The following is a 20,841-nucleotide window of genomic DNA, read 5'->3' as shown; positions in this document are numbered from 1 at the left end:
TATTTTGACAAACAAAAGAAGTTTTTGTATTCGCACAGTAACCTGAATAACCAGGCCAATGCTAGCTACATGGATAATCTGATTCGGCGGCTGCAGATGTACTCCCGTAACCTGGAGCACCTGGTGGAGGAGAGAACTGCCCTGTACAAGGCAGAAAGAGACCGAGCGGACCAACTCAACTTCATGCTGCTGCCAGGGTTAGTTACACACATACACACACACATACTGGCTTTCTGAAAATTACATTATGTCTAAATGTTGAATATTTAAAATTACTGTTGCCTGACTTTCACAGACAAAACATTATACACATACAAGTGTAACATGCAGTGTGATTCTTTGTAATCTTGAGTGCAAGAGGTTTATTTGACAGACAAAACTTGTAAAAACATAAAACTGATAATGTAAACAGTAGATCTACATCAAGGAACGACTATAAAGCACAACAGAAACAAAGCATTCAAAGGTCACTGGGAGGAGCAAGGCTTAGAGAATACTCAGTGTTTATGACCTGTTTCAATAGTCCAGACTGAGCAGAGCACAATGGGCCACAGGTGTTAGTACTCAGGTGCTCAGGTAGTCAATACAGTTTCTGTTCAAGGCTCTGCGTCTGCTTATTGCTCCTTTCATTAAAAGGAGTGCACATTAGTAAGGGAAGCTAATAGTTTGAGTTTTTGTGGACATAAACAGCCAGAATGCACCTAAATAAACTTTATATGGGTTATATGCAGTCACCATAACATTGTCATTCTCCAGCCTTTTTGATAGTCAGCATGTTGCATGTTGTATAAACTTCTGTGCTCTGCTACAAGCAAGATGAGTTCTCTCGCCACCTTTATGCACGTTTGTTTGGGCTACAACCATAACAATGAAGCTCTGATTGGTCAGCCTGATTTTTAACACATTTTTGACGTAGAAAATCAAGCAGTCTCCGTTAAAAACTTACGCAGTGTTGCAGTCCGTCAGTTTCAGTTTTACTCTCCATAAAACTGGCTCCTTTACTCTTTCAGTTGATCACATTGTTTTGTTTCCCTCCTCTGTGGTTCGAAATCTGGGTGTCATCCTTGATTCTGCACTTCAATTTGACAATGTGGTTGTTAAAACCACATTCTTTCACCTGTGCAAAATTGCTGAAATCCAACCATCTCTTTCCTAGTCTGCAGCTGAAACTTTAAATCATGCTTTAATTTCTAGCTGCTTAGATTACTGCAGCTCTCTTCACGCAGGCATTAGCACAGGGATTACTTCATAAACTTCAGATGGTTCAGAATTCCTTACTCATACCCGGTCACATCACATTATACCAGTTCTCCTAAACATCTGTTGGCTTCCCATAAAATACTGCATTCAGTTTAAAATTTTTCTCCTCACATATAAAGCTCTCAGTAATCTTGCTCCTTCCTATCTGTCTGACCTTCTTCAACCTTACAAGCTTATCTTCTCTCTGATCTTCTACAGCTGGACTGCTTGATATTCCGTCTTTTAATCTCCATAGCTTTAGTGACCGAGCATTTTCCAGACTTGCTCCACGCCTCTGGAACTTTCTCACTTCTCAAATTTAACAGTCAAACTCTCTGTCTTTGTTTAAATCCAACCTTACACATCTATTTTCTTTTGCATACAACCTTCCTCTGTCTTGAATTTGTTATAACTCATCTCATTTCTTACTCTATGTTGTGATTTATGTATTTATGTTTTGTCAGCTTTATAGTTTATGTATATGTATTACGTTAGATGTTACATGTTCACTCTGATTGTAATCTGTAAGTGTCTTTGGGTTTTTGAAAAGCGCTATACATGTCATTTATTATCATTATCATTAATATTATTATTATTATTATTATTAGTAGTAGTAGTAGTAGTATTTTATATATTTTAAACAGATATACTTGTAATTAAGTCATATAACCCTTTAATACTAAACGCTTTAAACACACAGGCCGGTCGTGCGTTCTCTAAAGGAGACGGGTCGAGTGGAGCCAGAGTTGTTTGATGAAGTCACCATCTACTTCAGTGATATCGTGGGCTTCACCACAATCTGCCACCACAGCACACCAATGGAAGTGGTGGACATGTTGAATGACATGTACAAAAACTTTGACAGCATTCTTGACAATCATGATGTCTATAAGGTAAACACACACATCTCTAGCCTCAAAGGTAACCTGATGAAAACAAGCCTTTTTCCATGTTTAATGAGGTAATGATAAATGGAGTAGAATCTTTATAAAGTGCCAGTTTAAATAAAACCAGCTCAAAGTAGAAGTTTGGGACTGAATTAAAAAGGCATGGCCTGTTGGAAATTGTTCTGATCTTTTTCCTCATGTCGTCTTTCTCACTTGAGGTGGAGACGATAGGTGATGCATATATGGTTGCGTCCGGTTTGCCCAGGCGGAATGGGAACAGGCATGCGGTAGATATTTCTCTCATGGCTTTGGATATTCTGGAGTTTATGGGAACCTTTCAGCTCCGACACCTTCCAGGAATACCGCTCTGGATTCGCATCGGAGTCCACTCAGGTACTCTAACACTCTCGCACACGTGCACTAAAGGAATAGTTTGGATGACATTTACATAATGTTTCACTATATCCCTCATTCATTCCCACAAGCACGGGGATCTTTATCCATCATTTTCATATTAGAGTGATAAATGCTTCTACAGATTGTTTGTTGAATTTATGGCGCTTCCCATTCTCGCACTGCACCACTCTAATTTACAAACAGAGTCACTCAGTCAACTGACACAAGTAGCAAACATGTAGAAATTACATACAAGGATAGACCTGTATAATATCTATAGAGAGAGGGAATTTGTGATTTAAATGCATTGCAGGTAATTTATTTAGTTTTCAAAGACATATAAGCAGTGCAGGTAATGCATTTTTAAGTCAGTAACTGTAATGTGATTACAAGAATTAAAACTGTAATGTGTGTTACTTTGTGCCACATTACCCACAACACTGCTTCTGTAACAGTTAGGCATGTTGTTTCATGCATTACTTAGATAATAGGATGGACTGTAGTTTGGATTATGATACAATAGTCTTTGAGCCAGTAACAATATTAAAATGTGTTTGTAGGTCCCTGTGCTGCAGGTGTTGTGGGGAATAAGATGCCGCGGTACTGCCTGTTTGGAGACACTGTCAACACTGCTTCAAGAATGGAGTCAACGGGACTGCGTAAGACACACACACACAAAAAGGTTTAGAGAAACTTTACTGAACATTAAACGTGTTTTCTATTCACCCGCTAAATATTATCTTCATTTAACACATTGACTGAAACAGCTACAGGAACAGCACACTATTTGAAAACCAGCAAAACAGAATGTAACACTTATTTCACTCAGTTTCTTCTCATCATTTGCTTATTCTCTTCACGCAGCTCTGAGAATCCATGTGAGCCAGTCCACCATTAGCATCCTACAGAGAACAGACTGCCAGTTTGAATTTGAGAGCAGAGGAGAGACCTACCTGAAGGTAAAAATTAGAAATTACAAATTGAAAATCAGCAGTGTCAGACATTTTGTAGTAGGAAAGTAATTTCCTGTCCCAGTCCCTGATTTCCCTTGTTCATGTTTTCATTTGCTCTAGTTTGCCAGATGTTTGGATCAGTGAGCAATTGTGTAAAACTGTTGTATAAGTATGTTAAGAAGTACTATAATAGTAATTAAACTGTAAATTATTAAACTGTTCATATTTAAAATTCAAATTTTTATAGTGATGCATCAATTGTATTATTTTCAAATTGAGTATGAGTTTGAGTGTATGTTTTTTAGTACTCGTGATACATTAGTTACCTTGGATTATGTAGAGCTGCAGTGGAGAAGAGTGAATTTTGTTCCACATCATTTAATCGCTTCTGTACAGCTGAAAGTAACGTTTCATAGTTTTGATCCTCATCTGTCTTTTTTAACAGTCTCCATACACAGGGAATCACGTCCCAGTGCTAATGCATTCGAGGAGCTCAGTTGTCGAGTTTTAAGTCTTGTGGGAGTGTTTGGCTGGTGAAGCTGTAGATGAATTGTCCAGGCATACTGTGTGATTTTAGAAATCGTGTTCTTTGTTGACTCACATTGTACGTTTGAATTGCCCATTGGGTGCAGAAAGCCTACGATTTATATGTTCACACTGTATGAAAACGCTTGATCTGACTGACATGCTGCATGAAACTACAGACAGCACTGACTATGATCAATTATCACTAAAGCTGTTGCTTTCAAAGTAACATGCTGCACACCTGAGTACTGACCAAAGATGCCAAGAAACTGAGCAGCTTTGATAACTTGTGCCAAACTGTGAACTGAAACTAAAAGTAGGCAGTGTTGTAAACGAGTAGGACAATACAATCTCCAAACAGTTAGTACAAAGACAGTATTTTACAAAGACAATTAAAAAAAAAACACTATAACAACATTTATACCTCTATACAATTCTATTCAGTCAAACACAGTAAAGTCGGCATAAACAGACTTTAGTTCTGCAAATGTTGGCTTTTTGCCTCCATTTTGCTAGCCTATGCATCTCCACTTGTACTGCGGAAGTGGTTGTGATTGTGTTTGTGTGTGTTTAAAAACAGGCTAAAATTGAATAATGTATGCCTGGAAGGAATCTGCTGAGGCAGAATGTTTAAAGTGAGCAGCGACTTTGTGTTCGACCTCCATGGCATCATGCAACACATCACTGTGTGAGCAGACCCTCATTCACTGCCAGCAGTTGTGTGTCAACTGTCACATGGTGTCAGGTGATATGGGATATTGGTATCGGTGCTTTATTACAAGAACAAGTATGAGTAAATGAGCGCGGTGTTGGGTCGATACCAGTGTCAGTATCAACGCATCCCTGATAAATTATAATGGTGTCTGTGATTTTTAAGGGTAAAGGAAAGGAGATGACTTACTGGCTAAAAGGTGTAACAGGAAGGAAGTACAACTTGCCAACCCCACCAACAGCGTAAGAAAACCATTTCTTCTTGACTTATTCACTTACTCTGTATAATAAATTAATTAATTAATTATTATCCTGTATTTTTGATTTTTTTGTCAAGTTACCTCTCTCACTATTTGATATCCACTTTTGAAATCCAAGGCATTTGGGATATTAATTTAATTACTTACCTAATTGTTAATGTTATATAGCTTTCTCAGTCATTTTAGAATCATCTATAGCTCTGTTTACTTCTAGACATCATTCTACACACATGCATTTTTTAAAGCTTCCTGCTATTTATTTAAAACCAGTGACGTTGCACAGTATATTAGAATAATTTATCAGCTACTATATTGGTTTCATACACAATGAGTTGTATGAGTTGTATTTAATTGAATCAAATGTGCATAATTTCCAATGGAAAAAATACATCAACACAACCTTGTCCTTCAGTTTACTTACTTTGGCAGTAATTCTGTTAATGTAATATTTTATTCATGTGTAAATGATGTGCACATTAGACTAAATAAATTAAATGCACCACTTTTTTCATTGTATTATTAAAACCATTCTAATCTTTTGTACACTGTTGTCCTGTTCCTCAGGGAGAATTTCCAGCGGCTGCAACAGGATCTGGCTGAGATGGTAGCGTCCACTTTGGCTGAAAGAGGAAATGAGAAGAGAAAGACACTCTCCACACGCATCCGTCGGAGCCAAAGACACGGTAGCGATGGTCTTCCAGAGTACCTACACCTGGCTGACCCCAGCACTTACCTTTAGCTCACACCCAAATTCACACAGATACAAAACCTGACCTACTGCTGCAGGAGTAGGAGACTATATACATCCACAACCCAGCACAGTGCAGAAGGGTTTGCCTACTCTAACTCATGATTCAGCTTAAGAAAGGCTTCATAAATGGTTAAATTAACATAAAATTTGTATAGTTTTGAAATACTAGAATGAGGTGTTACACCAGGGAAAGTGGCAAAATGTACAGTGTGTTGGCCCACTGTAGCTGCAATTCCACATGCTTTTGCTGGTAAGATTCACACTTGCATTCTACAAGTATGATATTGGCAGCTGAAATTTGATGATTTGTTACCAGATTAGAGAGTCAAAAGTGATAGACTAAGAGTGGATTTGGGTTGTGGCAGAACATCAGCTCTGCTTTCAGTTCATATTTCCTGCATAAATTTTATGTTTTATCTGAGCTACTTTAGACAGTAGAATTGTATAAATTACATTGAATCTGAATATGTGTAATTCTGTTGTGTGACAAAGATGAAAGTGGAGCACTTGAAATTGCTTGTCTTTGTTACGGTGTTTTATGTATTTTATAGAAATTCTTAAGTGGTGGAGCTCAATTGTTGCTCAAATCGTTGTTATTTATTTTTTTATGGGCTTGAAGGAGCCTAAGCACAGCTTTTTTGGAATTTGAGCAATTCAAACACAGGCAACACTATCCTATACAAAAATAACTTCTGACACGTACACAGCATTGATTTAAGTCATTCCCATTACTTAGAAAAAGGAACGCAGTTTAGACAGTCTGAAACAGATTCCCAACCCTGGACCTGGTAACTCCACACAAAATTGGCGTCCCAGGACTGGGATTGGTAACCCCTGGTCTACAGCATTGTCTGTGTGTGGGCTTTTTCAGAGTGAATGGAAGCTGATTTTTTAAAATAAAGCTCCCAGTTTGCATCTGTTTTTTGTCTCAGATACCAGCTTCATTTCTGTTGATTGCTGTCATAACAAATGCCATCACAAAATGTTGCCTAATGGATTGAGATAATAAACATTTGGATTCAATATGCTGGATTAATGTTAGATCACTGTGGTTAAAGTAATGACAAACTGTGATTTCTGAAGCTAATGTTTAACATATTTTTACATCATATATAAATGAACTGAAACTGATCATTGAGTCCCTTACTCCTGTACATACTAATAATAAGAGGCCTTGTATAATAAAGATATTTGTTTATTGTAAACATTAATGTATGTGCATAATCTTGTCACATCCATAGCCCTCTCTTGAGCCCTCTCTTTGAATTCTTGTTATTGTTTTCTGACCATTTTAAAATGTATGGTGTCGAAGAAATTTCTGAATAAAACAGAAAACAGTAAAATCTCAGAGTCACATTAATGCTCCAAAGTAATATATTTATTGAAAACTATCGCCCGAGGAGAAGCTCCTGGCAAATACCCAGAGATCTCCAAAAGTCAGACCAACGTTACAAAGGTTGTATATACCCGAAGTGGGGTTTATTACATTTCATTGGTTAACAGAGAACAAAGAAGTTACAATTCATTGGTTACATGTAATTGTGATATAAATAAACAAGAGAGTGTTAACATATATGTTAACATATAGTTAAGGAAAAGGAAGGAAGCTCATATGTGGTCAGCAAGCCTTCTCACACCTGGTCTCTTCGAGAAAAAGTAGCCTGCAACCTCAAGGCCACTGAACAATGATTTACTGGAGCTCCTGTCAGCTAGCTAGGCCTTAGTAGAAGAAAACAAGAGATAAGACCTAAAATTGTGAGGAGTAGGTGATTTGTTACATTCCTTGCACCCAGATAGTCCACCCTAAATATACAAGTAACATATATAGCACAAAAAACATACAAGTATCATGAAGATACAAGTAGTGTTGCTGGCTATATTAATTTCATATATCATAAATGAAATTTCTGAATACAGGTGAAATAATTGGTTACAAACCACAATTGTGAATTTAAATGTAGTCTTTTTGTTACCTCAGACTCTTGTTTATCCTGGTTACCCAATACGATTTTGAATTTTTCCCTTTTGTTAACAAAGTATAGTTCACACTTGGATTCTACTCAAAGTCTCTCCATCATTGTTACAAAAGACTTTGCTCTCATATGGGTCCAGCAGGTTTTCACAAAAGGTTGGCACATCAGCTTCGCCGCCACACTGCTTTGGAGTTTCACCCGTAAGCTACTGGCAGTGAATGGAGTGACCCAGCTCTTCTTACAACCTACTGCAAGGGGATTTCCCAGGTAGCAAGAGGATAGTGTGCCACTACCACTGTTGGCCCTCTCATGGCAAAGTTGGTGGCCCACTGGCTTTTTGCACAACGTTTTCTGGGCGGCCCACTGCTGGTTAAGCAGTTTTAGACAAAATGCTACTTTTCAAATTTTGTGGAGTACAAAATTTGAATAAAATAGGTAGGCCAACTTCATCATCGTCATCATCATTAACCGTCCAGATAGGGTCCAGATAGGGTCGTGGTTTAGGCCAACTTGCTAGATACAATTTCTAAACACTCTCATTTCCCACAATGTCATAACATCAGGCTACAGCCTGTTCCAGACATACACAATATATGATACAAAAAACATTAATAGACCCTTTTCACACTCTGATGCCGTGAAGAGGAAATAGCGTCAAAGCAGGTAGAAACACCTCTGGTTAGCCTGGCACTCGTTTCAAAACATGGAAATGAGGTGTTTCACAATTTGGCTTAAGGACCTCCCACATATCTCAGGCAGTGATGCAGAGCGATTTACACAAGAATATACACACAACACACACCAGGAAGAATAAAGGCTATAGGCTGTTCTTTGAAAATGACATTTTTGACTTTCAAGTGTGTGTTTGGCTGGAAATTTATGAAATCCCAAGTATGGCTGTTTTTTCTTTGGAGTTGCGGCTCTGAGGAGCACAGCAAAATGCTTAAAAGCTGGACTGCGCCATTTATTTTGGTTTGACCGGAAACACAATTACCTGCTAACAAAAAACGATGGAAATAAGAACCTGGAAATGTGAAAAGGGCCTATTCTCGTTTTAACATTAGGGTTAATCAAATCTGCTGTAGTGCTAAAACCAGGCCACCTTGATTCATGCTTTCATTGTACACAGAGTTCTCCCCAAATGCTACAAGTTTGTTTTTTTGAAATATGGAATGTTAGTATATAAATACATATGTATTGTATTATGTACTGTAAACAGAGGTGGCTATCTGTGCAGGGTTGTGTTACAGGACTCCAAAGTGCTCTAATCTCTCGCTGCTGTGCAGAAGGAACAGATCCATGGATCCCTGCCCACAGAAAACACATAAGGATGAATAAAAACACAGGCTGCACTGACAGGGTTGCCAACTTTGTGAGGTAACTGTGATTGGAGTGAGACTGGAGTCAGATTTTTAGTTTTGCATGCACATGTGTGCATCCACTGTTACCCTACTTAAAACAGTCATTTGAATCACAGTTCATCATTAACATGTAGACCAGTGGTTCTCAAACCAGTCGACAGAGACCCCCAGCTGGTCCACATTTGTTGTTCTAACCCAGCTTCAAACACTTCTGAACCAAAACATTAAACAACTGAATGCCTAGTACAAGTTAGAGCAAAAATGGGTATTGAAACAGCTGTTTTTATAACTTCTTTTACCAACTAGTTTCTAGGTTTTTAAATGCCTTATAAATGACATTTACCCTGACTGACTACTTACTTCTAAATGAATAACAAATTTTACCTTGTACTTTCCAATTGGAGCTTAAAAGCAGCTTAAAAGTAATGAGTACTGAAATGACACTTTCCAAGGAACTAATAGGTAATAAAAAAAAACATTACATTTTGAGATAAGTAATTAGTAGTAAGGTTTGTTCTGAGTGAATCGGTCATTTGGCTTGAGAATTCTTTGCACGGCATGAGAGCTTGAGACAATATCCAAAACCGTGAGAGTTGGCAACCCTGTACTAATGTCGTTTAGATTCTTTCTCTCTCTCACCCCAGTGTGTCATCCTGTGCAGGCAGGCTGTGGCAGTCATGATGGAAAGCTCGTGGACATTCATCACAACACACCAGGTCACCACCAGAGTTACAGAAGAAACACTCGTCATCATTGTCCTGGTCCTGCTGAGGTTAAGAATGCACACATATACATGAACAAAAACTCATAGAAATATTTGCATTAAATGTGAAAAAACCTTAAAGTAAGTCTTGATCTGTTGGGTGGTAAACAAAATAAAAAAGTAAACATATCAATAAATATGGATATGAAATATCAATAATTATGTTCTAAGCTGGAGAATTTAAGAGAGGATCCAAACCTAAGATTAAAAAATCCAACTCTGGGCATTTATAGCCTAGATTTTTTTACCATTATTGAATGAAAGCTTTGAACACTTCCATATTCAATGCAGCAAAAGTCGTCATAGTAGGGAAAACATACAGCAGTGGCACCGTTTACAAATGAGAATGTAGAGGACTCTGTTTAGAAATCCTCATTTAGGTATTTACTTAGGTTTTTTCCACGACAGACATTCATTTGGTGCAGCAGTTACATTTTCAGAGAGCAGCAACTTTTGACAAGGGCTACATTGAATGTAAACTACTGAGGCCTGTGGCTTCAGCCCTGGATGAGTGAGCAGTATGAATTTAAAGAAGTTAAAAGCTTTCTGTGAACAGGAGAGACAACACCTAAGATGCTACCTATAAATGAAATAAAACTGGTGATGCCATCTTAATTAGCTATCAATAGGTGGAAGAGCCAGTCAACTGCGTGGACTTGCTGCAGAGTTTAATGTAGTTCAAAAAGTGTACAGACATTGTCATGTCGGTTAGCCTTCATAGGTACACTGACTATAAAGTTAAATTGCGTAATACAACCAAAAGACAGTGAGGTATAACTGACCATGCTAGGGCGAATATTGGCACCATTGTGTGTACCTTGATTAAAGACGATGGTTTTGAATTTTTGGACACTACGCAAAGCAACATGCTGCATCCAGTGACCTTGAGGGTGTCACTCTGATGAGCGGACGGTGCTAAAGTGATGTGAGATTTCTCTCTGGTAAGAGGCCTGTGTGCTGTGTGGGTTGGACATACCAGGTTTTCTTTACTGCAGGTGGAACATGCACAGGTGACTCCATGAAATTCTAACACCTTGCTCTAAAAAGAAGGAAACAACAATCAGTTCTGCTTTATCACCATTTGTATGGCAAATAACGGTTAACTGCAGCCTGAGTGTGTAGAATATTGCAACTGCTCTTTACCATTATCAGAGTTCGCAGGCTTTTTCCATGGCTGGTGATATCTCGTCTCCAGTTTCCGTTGTTCATGTTCAGATTGACAAACTCCTCAGGGCTCAGCCAGGAATACTCTGTTCTGATGCATTTATCACATTTCCCTGGAAAAAACATGCAATAATTACACCAAATCCACATGACCACAGCACTACACAGTGCTTTATTTTCAGTAATAAAAGGACCAGGGGCTGGATTCACAAAAGCTTTCTTAAAAAAAAACTTGCGAAGGTTCTTGGAACAAACACTAAGAACTTCATAAGAGTGTTCTTAAATGCAGTTCTTGAAAAAAACGTAAGAATTCAAGAGACATTTTGAATTTGTATTAACGGTTATTTTAGTTATTTAGTTTAATCTGCTCAGAAGAGCAAAACATCAAACCAAGCATTTAAAAGAACTAGAGATAATCGTGGAAGAAACAGTCAACAGGAAAAAAATTCTCACTGGAAAATATGATATTTGTGGGGTGATGGTGGAAAGCAAGATATGAGGATGGACAGGAGTAGAGGCAGTGTACATGTACTTTAGATTTGCTTACCTTGTCAACTCTAAGACAATTGTGAGGCTATCGTAAGATTAGGAAAACATTTAAGAACATAACATTTTCAAGAATACTGCTTGTTCTAAGAATTGTTCTAAGAATAAAATATAAGATAATTCTTAAGAAGTTATTTGAAGAATAAAAATTTCTCATAACATTTTTCTTAAGAATGAAGTTAAGAAAAAACACACTTGAGAATATTTTCTTAAGACACTTATGTGAACCCGGCCCCCAGACTGAACTCTAATTAAAGGGCCCATATAATGTAAAACTGAGTTTTCCTCACTAGAGGCTGAAGTAGTATGCAAGGCCAAACAATTAATATCAAATAGCAATTTTTCTGACCAATATTGCGGTTACAGTCAATGGAAGACCGCGAGGAGACGGGGTGGTGGTAGGATGGGAAGTTTTTTGTCACAAGAAAGCTGAAGGGAGAAGGGAGAATATGTAGGGCGTAGAATGTAAGAGGAGGAGGAGTTTCGGGTGTGGGCCTTCTCCCAAGCTTAAGTTATTTCATTACTCCGTTTATTTTAGAAATTAAGCTCCAGACCTTTTTTTGGCCAAGAAGACTAGCACATTTGGCCTACAGTAGTTTAGCCCTCTTTTTGAAGAAAAAACACAATACAGGACAGCCAGTCAGAACAGAGATCATCTGCATAAATAGTAGAAAGCCACAAAAACAAAAACAGCCTGTTTGTGAAAAAAACTAAACCTCTTCTACAAGATATAAGCTCTTTAATAAGCCACAGGAATAATGATGTGTGTGGCAGAAGGAAAAGCCTTTCAGCATTATGCAGTGTTTGAGATATGCACAATAAGCACATTAAGCACATTAACCTGAAAAAGACTAGCACACCTGCTTTACTGAAACCAAGGGTTTAGCATTAGACATAAACATGTACCTGTAGCAAAGCGACTTTTATATAGAACCCCTCTCCCTGTAGAACATGTGACTGGAAAAGATTTGCCTTGGAACTGTGTCACATGAGCAGGGTCTTCTTCATAACTAATGCTGTCATCTGAGCTGGACTGGCTAATAATCTCAGTCGTATGGTCATCTGTAGGCAAAAGTGGAAGCCTGTGTGTAAAATTGTTTTCTCCCATGGTTCAAATACATGTAATTAAATTACAAACCCACATTTGTAAGGACAGTATGACATCTCATTACTCAAACACATCCACATCTCAGTGCTTTTAGATGAATCATAAGTAGGTAGGTATTCATGTATTTGTTAAACATATCTGTCACATAATTCTGACACAAATTCAGACTGACTAAAGTGACTAAAATGTCACAACAGCAAATGTCAATATTTAATACAATATCTCCTTCTTCTTCTTATTATTATTATTGATATTATTATGATTCAATCCAAATAATGGCCTTTTCCAGTCATAATAACATTATTAAATATCACAAAAATGCATCAGATATGAACTGTATACAAGGTTGTACTTGAGTTAGTGACTTTCAAAGTAAATGATAAAGACACTAACTTGTAACATGTCTGGTACTTCCACTGGATGTAAACAGCGCTCTCCTGCACCGTGGCTAAAACGACAAACAGATGTTAATATGTTGTTTCAAACATAAAGACACAGAATAGTGTCGCGACCAAGATCTGTCTCTTCTGCCCAGGGTCTAGACATATACAAGTATCTCTAATATGTTCTACGCTATTGCCCTAATAACTATCTGTAGTCTAACATCTTTAAAAAGAATTAAAAGAACAAAAAGAATATCAACAAAAAAAAAAGGATAAAGCGGAATAAAAAAGGAATAAAAAAACTTCAGCCGCTGAGTTCTTGTGGAAGGAAGGAAAAGGCCTTCTCTTTATTGAGCTTTAAGTGGCAAGATGGTTCCCGGACAACCACAATGCAAAGATCATCACGAAGCATCCCTTTTTTATATCCTTTTTGGGCTGGTGAAGTAATCACCCTACCCCTTTTTACACAATTCCATATCATCTTAGTCCCCATTGTATTCAAACCCTGCACCCTTTTTGGCTCCCCTTAAAACCAAATGCACATGATGTCAAATTTTTAAAAACCATTCTGACCTAATCGTTTCATCCTCTCAAGGTCATCTTATACAGCTTCTTCACCCAAGTTCAGAAGTTTACTATAATTTATACTGTCATCTAACAATTCCCTTCCTTTCAGCCCTAATTAGTAGCTACACTTTGTACAGTTTCTTTTTTTTGTGAGTTCAAGAGTTCTTTGAGTTCATTGAGTTCATCCCCTTTAGAGGTGATATCCCAAATGCATGCAGTCTATAGCCTGTTTCCGAATGTTACCTTTTTTCAGGAGATTTCCAAATACTCAAGTTAGCTAATATTTAGTTTATTGATTATTAATCAGGAATGTTTCATTAAATATTTCTGTCAATAGTTCTAGACTACATAGGCCTTTGCAATCATTACAGTCATTACATAGCCTGCACAGATCTATGACTATAAAGATCATTAGTCACTGCAGTGCCCCTTTAGTCATTACAGTGATTTTTAAGTCTTTACAGTCATCACTATCTTTACAGTGATCTTTACAGTTATTACAGTAAAGTTATTACAGTACACGTAACAGTCTTTATAGTGACCTTCACAGTCTTCACAGAAACATTTACAGTATTTCTAGTCTTTATAGTCATTATAGTGACCTTTACAGTCACTACACATTGATCTTCATTATAGTCATAGTCATTAGTTACTTTTGCAGTCTTTACAGACTTTACAGTGACCTGTACAGTGGTTACACACATTATATTGACCTCACTGGTCTTACCTGTCCCAATGAGCCCCTGCCAACAGGTGAAGACTTTGGAAAACAGCAGTGTGTGCAAGAATTGAGACAAAAAACAGAGAACTGTGAGAAAAACATATTTCAAGCCCTAAAAAAATATTCAGTAAGAATTTGAGACATTAACAAGAATCTTTTAACACAAGAAGAGACTGTAGTACCTCTTTATCCTGTATCTTCTTTTGTTTAAATGATGGAGATGAAAGAAAGCCCCCCTACACAGTGGACATTAAAGAGAAGAAGAGTAAGAGGACTAGAATGAAGTCTCTACACTTGCATGTGTGCAAGAACAAATAATGTAGCTAAATCATATGTGGGTTGCCTCTAGTCAAATGCCATGTTAAGATGTTTTTCTAGGTGAAAGTAAGTACATATACGCTACAGAGAACATGCTTACTGTTTATTTGCTGAATTTAATATGTTAGGGAAAAAAATAAACATAAAATGTAGCCTGTGTAACAGTTATGGCACATTTTATACTTTGTTATTCCAGTATGTGAAGCTTGGCAAATAAATATGTTCATTAATTTTCAGAAAAATGTCATATTTAAGTGTGCTCTTTAAAGAGCATTTTCACTTAGAAAATCAACAAAACGTGTACGTTGACCAAGGGTGCTCAAACTTCTGCATGCAACTGTGTATTTATTTTTGCATATTTATTCATTCTGTTGTCAAACCTTCTTCATTGTGTGCTTATACTGACTGAATATGAACTATAGACTGCAGTGTGAGCTTTTACATGTTCTGCATATTTACCTCTATGAGTGTTTGTAAAGGAAACTGGCGATAAAGGATGCTAGTTCTCCACTTTCTGTTTTTCTCCTTTCCTCCATACTTCTCAAACTCTGAGGGTGTGAACCACTGTCCTTCAGAGAGGATGCATGGCTCACCTGCAGAGAAGGGGGGGTTGATATTGTGTGTATATGTGTGTGTGTGTGTGTGCGTGTGTGTGTGTGTGTGTGTGTGTGTGTGTGTGAGAGAGAGAGAGAGAGAGAGAGAGATATAAAGAGAGTAGAAATATATGTGTATATAAACATATATTTTTTATTTTTCCAGTTAAAATAAATAAACATACATGCACTATATATATATATATATATATATATATATATATATATATATATATATATATATATATATATATATATATATAGTGCATGTATGTTTATTTATTTATAGTGTGCTGTATTTAAAGGGACATGGTTAAAAAATAATTTTGTGTTCCCTTGCAAATGCAATGGATTTGTGAGGGAATGCAACATTTTTGCAAGGAAAAATATACGAAAATATTGCAAGGGAATGCAATGTCGTTGAAAATATTTTTTTCACAGTGCCACTAGGGGCTCAGTAATGTTCCAGTATGTGAAATTTACTTAATGTTTCTGTAGATTTGCAGGAAAAGCAGTTGGCTTGGAGTGTGACTTCACCCAAACTCTGATACAAATATACTGAAACATATTCAGACTCACTGTTGTTGAACTTTTCCTTATACAGTATGCCTCCTTTCTTTTCACAGCAGACTGAAAGAGCCTGTTTGTTCCTGATGTGTTCTTCCAGCCTCTTGTTCACTGAGGGCCCTGAAATGACTATACATTAGCAGAGCCAGGTTTATGTTAAACAATGTAGCAGTGGAAGTTTGGAAGGTGCTTTAAAGCCCTGAACAGGAACATGCACCATTTCATCCTAGCCATGGACTTCTGGGATTTGTTTTAAAGTTCCGCAATGCAGTACTGTGCAAAAGTCACGAGATCACATACACATTGTCTAAGCTGCTTATCCTTCTGGGTCATGTGGGGGGGGCAGTGCTGGAGTCCATCCCAGCTGTCATTAGGCGGAAAGCACGAAACACCCTGGACAGGTGGCCAGTCCATCACAGGGCAAACAGACAGACATATACAATCACACACACACATTCACACCTAGGGGCAATTTAGCATGTCCAATTTGCCTGACTTCATGCCTTTGGACTGTGTGAGGAAACCCACACAGACATGGGGAGAACATGCAAACTCCACACAGAAAGGACCCTGGTTGCCCATCTGGGGAATCAAACCCAGGCCCTTTCTGCTATGAAGGGACAGAGCTACCCTCTGTGCTATTAAATTTTCAGTAAAATATGTCTGAGGAGATCAGATATAAGATAATCCACTTTCACTAGTAAGGGGAAAGTCGAAGGAAGAACGGTGAAAAACAGGAAAAACAGTTTTTAAAAAACTGCTTCCAAGAATGGAATTAAAAATGTATTAAAACCTGCAGAGATAATAGGACTCCAAACAAGAGAGAGGAGAAAATCAAGTTTCACTCTTGCTTCAGATCTGAAATAATCCACAGTTGTTTCTGTCCATCCTTCCACTGTGAGAAGACAACTCAACACTATGAGTCTGAAAGGATGTGTATTACTGAGAAAATGAAATAGACAAAACAGAAGGACCTTTGCACTAGAACACAGAAACTCTACATCTGAAATGTGAAGTCAGATTTTATGGACTGATAAGTCTGAATTTGTGTTTGGGATTACTTGGATTGCAAGATGCAGAAAATGCAATCAACTTCTGAGACTGAACTTTAAAGATGTGTAAAAAGCATAACAGATTTTTTTTGAAAACTGAAAGCGAACCTCTTGAAAAGAATTAGGTGTAAATGCAATGTTTTCTGCTTTTTTCCAATTGCTGAAAAGAACACCTTTAATGCCGACTTGAAATTAAATGAATGAAAGGGTGTCCTCTGACTTTTGCACTGTACTGTATATAATAATTACTCAGACAAACAGTTCTGAATACATTTTTGTCATTTTGTTTTGTTATATTGCAGTTTGCACAATGTTTATTGGTGAGGTATAAGTAGTGTCTGTTAGCTACATTAGCCTCGTAGTTCCAGGGCAAAAGTAAAGAAGCAAATTTCAGACATCAAACATGATCTTAGCTGATCTGCTACGTTTGGTATAAACTTAAAAACTATGTAATTTCAATTCTTTCAACTGTTCATACCACTTTGCAATTTGCCCTGAATCCGTGATGAATGCTGACTTACTGCTTGCAGGGCTCTGGGTGGGCATCTCCTGATTAGAATTGTGGACAGGTGACAGTCTTAGCTGACCATTCTTCCTGCAGCTCCTGGTCATCATCCTTCTCTTCCTCCCTTGATTTCTCATATTCATGTGCTCCTCTTCACTCAGCCAGTCAGAATCTGTCTCAGTCTCTGTCATCATTTTCCTCTTCCTTCTTCTTTTTGTCTTCATTTTCTCCTCTTCACTCAACCAGTCAGAATCTGTCTCTGTCTCAGTCATCATCTTTCTCTTCCCCCTTTGTTTTCTTGTCTTCATTTGCTCCTCTTCACTCAGACAGTCAGAATCTGTCTCCGTCTCAGTCATCATCTCTGTTTCTGTCACTTCAGCCATCATTAGCACTTCCCTGAAAAGTAAAGATTACATCAGCAATATAGTAGTGTTGCATTTCAACCTGAATAATAATACATTTGCAGGTATTTGTTCTTACTCAATTGAAAAGTAGGAAAAGAAACAAAGACGTTGGCCAATTTTTTAATATCCCTATTTCCAAAAAAGTTTGGACGCTGTTCAAAATGTAAATAAAACAGAATGCAATGATGTGCAGATCATTTAAACCCTACAGTACAGATGGAAATAGCACAAAAACAACGTATCCAATTTTGAAACTGAGAAATTTTATTGTTTTTGAAAAATATATGCCCATTTTGAATTTGATGCCAGCAACGCGTTTCAAAAAAGTTCAAACGGGGCAACAAAAGACAAGACGGGCAAGGTAAAGATGTGTAATGTTAAAAAAAACCCTGGTGGTCCATTGGCAACAGGTCAGTAACATGATTGGGTATAGAAAGAACATCCTAGAGAGGCATAGTCTTTCAGAAGTAAAGATGGGGATCCAATCACCTAAAGCACACGTTAATGCAAGTTGTAAACAGGCCCTAAGTGAACTAGAAGAGCTTGATTCTACACAAGTAATGGAAGTTTGTACACTGCCAGCTGTTAATGAGCAAACTGCTGACACCAAATACGTAGGTGGAGGAGTTTTGTTCTGCTTTTCTTCCCTCCCTCTTCTCTCTCCTCCTACATTTCATTTCTCTCTACACTCCTCCATTCCTCTCACTCTCCTCCTCTTTTTGTTTTCCACTGACTCTGTATTTCTCCTCACCTGAACACACCCAGGTTCCTTTCAGTTTCGTTTCCTAGTAAAATACTTAGAACCTTGAACTGACTGCTTATCACAGTAGAGAGCAACACATTTTGTTTTTTGCTTTATAATGTTAAAGCTGATTCTTGACTACAAAGTAGAAGAGCAAATATCAGCATGATCAAATATCACATTTACATGACATCTATAGCATGTTTTTGCTTAATCTTCAAAAGAGCTATCTCTCACTGTGAGTTGCTTACAGACTTCAGAAGGATGTTGTATTACAGCCAGCAAGAAGTTACTCAACTAATACAGGTGCAAATGAACTGAAAAACCGTAGGATGAAAAAAGTTACTTGTATGGTACAGAAACAGTTTTCAGGGTGAATTTCAAGAAATATCTCTGATTGCTGTTACAATTCACAGATGAGGTTGCTCGACAACAGCACAGCATATCATTTCATATCAGAACAACCTGATATTCGCTACGAAGTGAGGATCACTAGGAAGCAAAATAGGTAATCTGCCAACACAGCTCTTTTTACAGCTGTATTTTGATTATTATTAAGAAGTGCTGTCAAGTTGGTTGTGACTTCTGGTAGTGACTATATGTAAAGTGTTTCTCAAGGATATCCTGTCTGTTTGGACTGGTTCGTTATTCCTCTTTGTGTTTTTACTTTTGTATTGTATCCAACCATTTGTTGCTGGTCATTCTCTTCCTCTTTTTCCTTCAACTGTTCCAAGTGTAATGGTCTTTTCCAACTAATTAGTTTTTCTCAGAATATGTGTAAAATAAACTTCAGTTTAGTTTTCTGGGCTTCAAGTGAAATGTGAGGCTTGATTTGTTTGAGTATCCATTTGTTTGTCTTCTTTGTCATCCAAGGTACTCTTAAAAGTCTCAGCTAACACCAAAGTTCAAAGGCATCAATATTTTTCCTATCTCGCTTCCATAAAGGACCTCAGGGAAGATCATAGCCTGGACAATTCCGATCTTTGTTTGCATTTTAAAGTCTATACTATGACAGTTGCTTTTCACACTGTTTTGTTCCACTATATCAAAGGAACTGTGGACTTTAAGCATCTGTGATCCATACAGACAGGTTTCTTTAAAAGCCTAATAACTCTCATACTGTGTTCCAATGTAAAAAGCACATGATCCACATGTTTAGAAGATCTGTGGTGTTAAGAGTTTAGCCTCAGCCCAGATTTAAATAAGATAATCAACAAAAATCTCTTTTACACAATTTCTGCTCTACTTTGGATGTACTTGATCCACCAAGACTTGTCTGGTGTCTGAAGTTTACTTCTTTATTATTTAACTGGAGCTACATTGCTAATGAAGTAATGGAAGTTTGTACACCTCCAGCTGTTAATGAGCAAACTGCTGACACCAAATACGTCCTGACTGATTAACCACATTTGGGCTAAGGGGAAAATAATCCAAATTAGAATTTTTTACCAGCTATCACTTGATAAAATGTACCAGTGAACATTAAAAAAGGATCACAATACATCCTGGGGTGTTTACATCTGGCTTTTTTGTGGTTAATCAAAACCCGAACCTGATCCGATCTCCATAAACATGTGACTGGAAGGTATAAGCAGTCCCTAAAAGTTACATCAAAGAATGTTATTATATGAAGTGGTTACAAATATGTTGTCTGATGACCACAACAATATTTTACACTAGTTTTGACATAAAGTTTTAGCCTAAAACATATTACACTATTTCACCATTATCAACGTTACATTTAAAAACAGAGACAAAGACACATATAGGTTCACTGGTTTGGATAGTAAATAAATGGCTATATTTGCATTGCAGACATTGTGACTCCTGGTTCCAATCACCACCACTGTAAAGATGTCAGAGTCATATAATTATGAATTATGCAGAAATTTTATAGAATAAGTAGAAGCCCTTTAAGCGTGCGCATGCATCAGACCAGATTCATGATATCAGAATTGAGTCTCTAAATTCCAGAAGTCACTTAAAATCCATTCAAAAAGACTCAAAAGACTGACGGTTTTAACAGTAAATGCAAGTTTGTGTTTAGAATCATTCAGATATGACACCCTGAAGCTGTCGCTGTTATTCCACTCTAACATCTTGTGTTCATCAGCGAAAATAAGGAAAATAACCACAAACACTGACAGCACAGAAAGAAAATACGGACCAGATACGTACAGAATGTGAAAGATTTACTCACCTTGTATGACACGATCTGGTATCTCTCCCTAAGTTACGCTCATGGACAGACACACACACACTTATCAGCTGAGAGGTGGAGGAGTTTTATTCTGCTTTTCTTCCCTCCCTCTTCTCTCTCCTCCTACATTTCATTTCTCTCTACACTCCTCC

At 37.5% G+C, this 20,841-nt stretch overlaps 2 protein-coding genes across 5 annotated transcripts in view; one reads left to right on the top strand and one right to left on the bottom strand.

Annotated features, from left to right (window-relative positions):
* The window catches only part of LOC118803672 (heat-stable enterotoxin receptor-like), a 33,312-nt gene extending 26,385 nt beyond the window's left edge, over window positions 1-6,927 (top strand). For both annotated transcript variants that reach the window (XM_036564131.1, XM_036564132.1), the window contains exons 22-28: window positions 39-197; window positions 1,940-2,132; window positions 2,345-2,519; window positions 3,083-3,181; window positions 3,387-3,481; window positions 4,878-4,954; window positions 5,536-6,927. In XM_036564131.1, the coding sequence (XP_036420024.1) occupies window positions 39-197; window positions 1,940-2,132; window positions 2,345-2,519; window positions 3,083-3,181; window positions 3,387-3,481; window positions 4,878-4,954; window positions 5,536-5,710 (973 nt within the window). In that variant the 3' untranslated portion in view covers window positions 5,711-6,927. The remainder of the gene's footprint in view (window positions 1-38; window positions 198-1,939; window positions 2,133-2,344; window positions 2,520-3,082; window positions 3,182-3,386; window positions 3,482-4,877; window positions 4,955-5,535) is intronic.
* A 1,738-nt stretch (window positions 6,928-8,665) lies between these two features.
* LOC118803674 (nuclear body protein SP140-like protein) lies at window positions 8,666-20,841 on the bottom strand. Of its 3 annotated transcripts, none has more exons than XM_036564138.1 (12): window positions 20,690-20,841; window positions 17,360-17,739; window positions 15,799-15,915; window positions 15,086-15,219; window positions 14,491-14,544; window positions 14,315-14,347; window positions 13,031-13,085; window positions 12,436-12,591; window positions 10,963-11,096; window positions 10,796-10,858; window positions 9,696-9,820; window positions 8,666-9,002 (listed from the first exon to the last, which is right to left on the bottom strand). In XM_036564138.1, the coding sequence occupies exons 2-12, from the start codon at window positions 17,727-17,729 to the stop codon at window positions 8,960-8,962; spliced, it is 1,284 nt and encodes a 427-aa protein (XP_036420031.1). In that variant the 5' UTR covers window positions 17,730-17,739; window positions 20,690-20,841; the 3' UTR covers window positions 8,666-8,959. The 3 variants fall into 3 exon arrangements, with proteins under 3 accessions (XP_036420031.1, XP_036420030.1, XP_036420032.1); XM_036564137.1 differs by having other exon boundaries at window positions 9,696-9,823; window positions 20,690-20,840; XM_036564139.1 differs by having other exon boundaries at window positions 9,696-9,823; window positions 15,799-15,906; window positions 20,690-20,835.

Source organism: Colossoma macropomum, unplaced genomic scaffold (assembly GCF_904425465.1).
Source record: "Colossoma macropomum unplaced genomic scaffold, Colossoma_macropomum, whole genome shotgun sequence".
Lineage (NCBI taxonomy): Eukaryota > Metazoa > Chordata > Actinopteri > Characiformes > Serrasalmidae > Colossoma > Colossoma macropomum.
Note: the sequence above shows the minus strand (reverse complement) of the source record. Positions and strands in the feature narration are given on the sequence as shown.